At 45.9% G+C, this 7,689-nt stretch overlaps 1 protein-coding gene across 1 annotated transcript in view; it reads right to left on the bottom strand.

Moving 5' to 3' along the window:
• LOC104536810 (dynein heavy chain 9, axonemal-like) overlaps window positions 1-7,038 on the bottom strand; it is a gene marked incomplete at its 5' end in the record, with an annotated part of 22,620 nt that extends 15,582 nt beyond the window's left edge. The window contains 4 exon segments of the mRNA XM_010179528.1: window positions 1,274-1,444; window positions 2,180-2,371; window positions 2,871-3,062; window positions 6,811-7,038. Of these exon segments, the coding sequence (XP_010177830.1) occupies window positions 1,274-1,444; window positions 2,180-2,371; window positions 2,871-3,062; window positions 6,811-7,038 (783 nt within the window).
• Window positions 7,039-7,689: the final 651 nt, after the last annotated feature.

The following is a 7,689-nucleotide window of genomic DNA, read 5'->3' as shown; positions in this document are numbered from 1 at the left end:
CCCTACAAACTCCTTGAAATAACTTCAGCCAAACCAGAGACTGAGAATACTCAAATGGAGGAGCTAAGAGACAACTCTTAACTCACTGTCATTCAAGGACGAAGTGACAAGGATACAGCCAGTGCCAGTTATAGCTTAGACAATGAGAGAGCTAACCTCCAGAAGAAAACCAGCTGTGGGAGCATCCTCCCAGGCACAATGTGAGGCCACACTCAGGTTGCTTTCAGGCAGCTTTTCTTTTCAGAGAGATCATGAAAGCCGTGAGGATATCTGTGCTCTTGTGACAGTCTTCTTGACTGTCACTAGGAGTTTGCAGGGTAGCCATGCCCTGTGATACCACTGCTGGATCACTTACTGGTAATTTTGCTTCTCCAGCCAAGGAGTTTAGTTGTATTTCGATAGAAAAAAGACTGGGAGGGGAGAAGTAGTAGTCACATTTGCAATGTGAGCAACTTCTTTGGCTTTGCTACCTCTGGCTTATTCCCCTCACCTCACATTCCAGTATGAACTGAAAGGTAATCATGCCCAGTACTTCTATGAGCCCCTTAGGCAAAGACAGTAACTTCCCTAGCTCCACACCAAGCTGAAGGAAGCATGTGTGAAAGCACAGACTTCATATAAGCTTCCTATTAGCCATTCATTAATTTGCAAAGCTTGAAACACAAGCTGGGACCTTAAGGCTACAGAAATAAAAAAACTGAGCAAGTGTTGGTTGATTTCAGATCCTGTTATGAATGCTTGAGCCAGATTTTAATGAGCTGTGAGTTTCAAGAGGAAGGGTTGAGTTCAGCCTGGTACATAGGCATAGCGAAGGAATTCTGCTGAAAATAAGGAATTACAAGGCCCCTGGGAGCTTGGGAGCTGGGTGGGACCTGGTGGCAGCAGTAAGAGGTGGGCTGAGCTCCGGGTGGCACATTGTACCTGGCAGATGGTGCACTCAGGGAGCCCATTGGTATGCCAGTCACAGCATGGTGCACAGAGACTGGTGGCTCAGAGACAGTGGAGGCCACAGAAGGTTTATTTGCAACGTCGCAGGATGATAATGAAGGTACTGCAGTTCAGGGGGTAATTAAAAGCCACTGTTCTATTACTGACAATACTCTAATTACATCCCACCATGGTGATGTTCTGCATAGTATGACACTAGTGGTTTGTAACCAGAAAAGGCAGATCAAATTGTAAGAAGCAGCTGTGAGACAAACCTGAGCTAGACAGGACTGTTTAAGAATGATGGGTATCAAAATTCAACAGCTCCTTCCTCTACCACTCTCACCGTTTCTTCCCTGGTCACCACTCCTCCTTCACACATGCTAGTGTCCCGGGGCTGCATCTCCAACACGACGCGGAAAAGCTTCTCTGAGGCCTGGGTAAGGAAGCCAATCTCGGCATTGGGATGGAGGCCATACAGATAAGGAGACTCAGGAGGCAAGGTGTCGTCTACATACTGTACAGAGAAATTGAGGTTCATGTTAGATACAGAGTCTAGGGCACTTTGCCAGCACACGAGTAAGTAAGCGCAAGCAGATATAACTGCTTGTGGCTGAAACGCCAGTGAACTGATGGGAGAAAGGAGCATATGATTGTTTACAAAACAGCTTCTACTCCTGCTATGAAAATTTAGTAATTACTGAAGTTTGGCGTGGCTACACATCTCAGGACTGGACCTTCTCTAGCAATTATCCGCTGTGCATTTCAGCATCAATATCCTGAAATCTCTTGTGGGAATTTAGCTTCCGATAGTTAAGTTTTATGAACAAAACCAGCTTTATATGCCTATGCCTGCTACCACATTTGTGTACAAAGCACAGATGAGATCAGTAAGTAGATCAACAAGACTCTTCAGTGTTTCTTATCAAAACTGATGATAAAAGGAGCTTGAAAGGGCCATTTTAGCAAACTGTATGTGCATGTAATTTTCCAGAGGCCCCACTCAAGTCTCAAGAACCAATACTGTTGTTCTATTCATGCATGAACAGAATGAGCCCATGATGAAGTAGCAAATTACCATTCATCCAAGGGAATGCTGAAACAGCTACAGAAACAGAACATAATGGGAAATAACAGGAGGTATGCTGAAACACTGCAGTCCCATTCATTGCCTGCTAAAACAGATTATAGGGCAGTTATGGAAGATATTATGTTTATGTGTAAAAATAATGCCAGAAAACAAAGAGCTTACCTGATGATAGCCGTTATAGTCCATGTTCCCAGGGAAGGGAAATCCTGGAGCAAGGAGGAGTTCTCCCTCCATCATTTCTGGCTTAATAAATTCTTCCAAATATGTTTTACAAAGCCGCCTGTCCCAGTCATCTGTAATGTGACCTCCATACATAATCTCACCAAAGAGATAGCGCAAATCATCATATGGAACCTGAAGAATGAGCCAGGAGGGTATGACAGATTTCAGACAGCCAGAGCTCCACCAGCCATGCCATTGCCCTGCAGGCTACAGCACTAAGCACTGATCTGCACGGTGAGTGCTTCCACTTCACCATTTCAGTTTTCTGAGTAAACAAACATTAGATAGTAGATAAATCCTGCCCAAGGAAAACTAGATCACAGCATAGATTTTGTGCAGTTTCCCACTGAAATGCAAATTTATTCTAAGCTTTGTTAAACCAAAGACCATTATGTATTTATTTCAGTGAATAAAGACCACAGGCACTACTGTCTACGATTTGTAAGCTGTTATAGATGTGAGTAGCACTGAAGCTTCCCATCTGACCACAAAGGTATACAGAGCTGTGAAGTTCTAAAACCAAAGTTACCAAGGAAATGGCATTTAAGGAGACTTCCTGGGAGTTTCAGCACAAGCCAATCCATCGCTGGTGGCTAAAAGCCACCAAACAGCCCTCCTTTCATTCACGCACCTTTGAGCTGGCCTCCAGGTAATTATACAGCACATTCACAGAGATAGTGAGGTCTCCAGTGTTAAAGGGGTAGGAACGGTTCCAGCCTTGGGGGCCAAACTTGCGCCTTTCTGCCACCACAGCGTGGAAATAGCAGAGGGCAAAGAGGATGCTCTTGAACTCATTCTCCCGGGTGCACATCTCCAGGGTATCCTGCAATACAGGCAGAGAGGCAGGGCTGTGTAAGTCCACTCTGCCCTCAGGGCCCCCAGATACACCAGACTTTGAACAGGGGTGAATTGATTTGTCCAGTCAGTTAATTTCTACATAATATACACATTCACTTATTTTCTAAGTCAGTGGCTTCGCATTGCAAATTTATTTGCAAATCCTGATGTATATTTTTCAAATTAATAGTTGTTTTTCCAACTCAAAGTGGCTTTGCACTGGAACATGTTCTGACAGCCAAGAAGGCAGAGAAACGTGCACCCACCCAAAGCCTCATCACCTGCACGTGTCCGACATCCTGCAGCAGGGAGATGAAGAGAGGCATCACACAGGTCAAGTGTGCCAGCAGTGGGACTGGGACCACAGTCCTAAGAAGGCTCCTGCCGAGGAAGCCTGTACTTGGAGGAACTAAAGTCCATCCTGCCCCTTGAGTACAAAAGGTTACCTTGGGGCACCATTTCTTTGAGCTGCAGGGCTGAAGCAGCACGGAGTTATCCCAGATAAGCTGTTCTCCTGCTGCTGTGACCCTATACACAAAGCCAACCTGGCCATGTGCTGCAGCAGCCTATTCACTGATGACATGACCTTGCATGGCACACCAAAGCAGGGATACAAGAAACTGCTAAAAATCCAAGCAGGGGGGATCAAACACTTGCAGAAAAAAAAAATACAAACCAAATGCCCTTTAAAGCCAGCACAGAAATGGGTGCTTCCTTTCCCAGCTTCCAGGTGATGCTTAAAGTTTGAATACAGGTAGGCAGAATCATGATGTCGGAGGTGGAGGGGCAAGAGCCCGAGCCATTTAATCAATGAAAATGAACAAAGGGAATCAGTCACCAAATAACCCTAAATGGTGTTGGGAGTGATGTCTCAGCAGGTGGACACCAAGGGGAAGTCAGCGTAGCCATGCCTGTTCCCAGCAGCATGAGCACCAATGTTAAAGGAGAGCAGAACAGCAGAAGGGATGAAGGGTTGGAGCTGTGTGCATGGCATGAGGATGAAGCTCAGCTCCCATGGGGGAAGCTGAAACCCCCTTTCTGTGGCTAAAGCTAGACAGAGAATGGGAAAATCCTGGCTCTCACTCTGCATTGGCAAGAGTGGTGTGGTTGAGCACCAGATCTCCTGTCTCATGGCAGGAACTTGATGAGATCTTCCATGGCCGAGAGTACAGGGAGATGAACAGTTTGGGTAAGGCTTGCCTGCATCTCCACTCACATCTGTTCAAACCCTCCCCAGGAATAGCATATCCAGCGTACAGTGGCTCTGATCTACAGAGCTGAGCAAGTGGCTGAGCAAGGAGAAAGTAGCTACGGCAGCCTTGGCATCCTCCCTCTCCAGGGATAGCCCCTTTAAGTTCACTCTGCTATGTAATGAAGACTACAGAGGGTGCTCTGTGTGACTTCCTTTCTTTCTCTTTCTCTTAAAATAAATGCAATGTTAGACCTCTAATCATCTGGGGAGCATAACAGAGCTAGGGTCTGTGCTGAAAAGGGGGAATCCATTACTCTAAATTATGCAAGATGTTGGCTAACTGCATAAGATGATCAAGAACATCCCAAACCCTGTTTTCCCCTTGATTAGACAGCACTCTAATCTCCCTTCATTATCACATCCTGTTGAAGACCTGTTTCAAATTTGTGCTGAGTACCATTCTAATTTCAAAAAATGTCGCTGGACTTCAAGGGGAGATCGTCTGAATGAACACTGAGCAAGAATCCAGCTCGGTCTCATTCGGCCTTTCTATTTAGTTCTGCATTTTTCTTCAACTACAAAGCAGAACAATATTCCCTGCACAGAATAATGGGCCTTCTTTGTGGCTTTCAGCACAAAGCTAAATTTGAACATCCATTCTGTACAAAGCAGGGAAATGAGGTGTAAAGGGGCCCCACCCACTCGCTCCAGGATCTGTGATGAAAGACATTTTATAATACTCTGGCAATTTAGAAAATGCTAATTATTATCTGATTGAAATAACCAGTCAGGATGGAAATGTTACTTGGGGTGAAGGTTCCCCCCCTCCCTTGCTCTCCAGGACGTTTTGTGGAGTTGAAGATGATGAATGACATTAGATAAAAATGGAATAATATTCCCTGACTACTCGCATTAATCCTTGCATGGTGCCTCTCTGCCTCACCTCTTAGCAATGTTAGCTCCTGCACTCAAGATTCTCTCCATACCAACGCCTAAGCGCAAAAATAGCTGTGAGCTGCCCCCATTTCTCTGCCCCATGGGCCAGTGCTTGGGGTGCACAATAGGCTGGGGTTGTTCCTGCCTGGTCCCAAGTGACAAAAGGCTGTATGAAAGAACAAACCTGTAAGGCTTGCCCTGCATGTTCCCCACACAGTCATCAGCTGTAGTAACTTCAGCTCTAGTGATATAAAAAGGCAGTTTGAGGGTGAAAGTACCTTCAGACCCTTCTGGCTGCTCTAGGTTTAACAGTCAAGGTCTTGCTGTGAGAGCTCAGTATGCCAAGGTAACGGCGATGTGTGAACAAAGGTAACGGGCATTCAGGGCAGTAGAACACAATAGAGTCTGTGTCTCTAGGAAAGGTATCATCATAAATGCAAGCAGTTAGCCCTTAGCCTTTTGTGTCATGTGGAAAATGGAGTCAGCAGAAGTGCAGCTGCCTCCAGCAGTGAGATACACCAGGCTCCAGCACTCGACACACAGGCTGTTCCCTGAGGAGCTGCCACCACTTGATCCTCGCCGCACTGCTTTTGTCTGCCTCCTGCCCTGCAGTGCCCAGAGCTGCCAAGGGAGGCCACTAAATGGGCTCATTTCGTCACTGTGTTAAGATGACTCTAACGTTGTTCCCTGCTCTCGGCAGCAAGAGAAAAAGCTTTTCCATCATTTCCATCACTCTTTGCTTTTGTGCACAAAAAGACTCGGTTGCAGTCCCAGCAGCAAAGAGTGAGGACGGTGTCCACTCTAACGGGAGTGTATGTATGCGGTCACCATACAATAAAAGCAACGGGCAACCTGCCATCAGCTATTCTTCTTGTGGGGCGGCAGTTCTCAAGATGGCCTACTTTATCCTTGTCTGGCAAAGCACGTCCTCCCTACAGGGAAGTTTCAGCTCTAATTTACAACACTTCTGATGTCAGCAAGGTTTTGAGCTGAATGGACTTTGGGCACAAAGCATCAAGTCCCCTCACACCGTTCTGAAGAGTGACGTGGGATGTGACCATATCAGCGGCTCTGAACCTTGAACCCTGGTTAAACAGAAGGGCAAAAAACTAGGTTTAAAAACTAGGTTTAACATGCTTGCCTCTTCATGTCTTTGTATGTTAAATGTAATATGTCACTTGCCAGCCCAAAAAGGAGTGACACAGACACAGAAATCAAGTCAAAACACGACAAAAGTCTACCAAATGTTGCATCCAGAAGCTTGATTCTGTAACAAAATAGCCTTTCCAGGGATCATACATTGGTGAGAAAATCATAAAACTGGGCAGAAGTCTGGTATCCTGTGACCTGTTGCAAGAAAGAGGTCATTCAGGATTATCTGAGTCCTCTCTTGGGAAAATCTATGCTTGGAAAGGGATCATTGCCCAGCTCCTGGAGAAGACAGGAGGGGGTTGTTGGATGCAGAGACTACATGGTGCAAAGGGACTCACACGTCTGCTTCCTGGAAGCAGCAATGCCCACACACATCATGCTCTACACTGGGCTCCAGCAGCTCCAAGCCAACCTGTTGGTCAGTCGCCAGCATGACCCCCTGCTGCGCTCCTACCTGGTTGAAGTTGTCAAGGGCTTTGTGTAGGTTCGCATGCATCCCGGTCGGGGCCTCATTGGTGATTTTGATAGAGTTCTCCAGGATACCCTGAGGAATGATGTGGCTGGCAGGGGAGGGTGCTGGCTCTGCGCTGATGAAGACACGGAAATTCTGGTGGCTGCCCTTACTGTGCTGTTCCAGCTTCTTCTCCAGAGAGCTCAGCCACTTGGCCACCAGGTGGATGTTCTGGCAGGGACAAAGGGGACAAGGCTTCATCAGTTCACTCCCATTTACACCCGTGCTGAGCAAGCATTGAATCCGTCACACAAATGAAGGGTACCTGCCAAGGGTATGCCCTGAAAGGTGGTACTTGCCCCAGTAGTACCTGCATGTAATTCACAGCCCCAAATGTTCTGTCACATGCAGAAATATTCTGTCACTTTTAACCTCAAAATAATCAATATAAATCACCAGCCATGGAGCAAGCTGCTATTGGGTAGTCTGGGTTCTTGGTGACTAGGCTCTCTTTGTTACAATAATGTACAGCTGACAAAGTAGAGTTATTTCCCCAGATCTACCAAGCTCAAATGTTTGTTCATTTTAAACAGAATAGCAAAGAGGACCCTCACTATCAGTTACGTAGGAAAAAAGACAAACAGGTGGTTTTACAAAGACCTTTAAAATAAAATATTTGTTTAGTCATGCAATTAGACATAGCTGTCAGAAAATTAACCAGTATTATTCAGAGATGGTGAAATGGATGAAGACAAGCCTCAGTTTTTCAGCTGGAGTCCTAAACAATGTTCCAGTTTTGAGGCAAGAAAACAGCTTTTTATTTTCCCTTCTATATTAGGAATGGAGCAGGTCACACACAGCAGGGATTTGTGGGTTAAAATT

This window comes from Mesitornis unicolor, unplaced genomic scaffold (genome assembly GCF_000695765.1).
Source record: "Mesitornis unicolor isolate BGI_N332 unplaced genomic scaffold, ASM69576v1 scaffold13072, whole genome shotgun sequence".
Classification (NCBI taxonomy): Eukaryota; Metazoa; Chordata; class Aves; order Mesitornithiformes; family Mesitornithidae; genus Mesitornis; species Mesitornis unicolor.
This window is presented reverse-complemented; position numbering and strand designations above follow the sequence as displayed.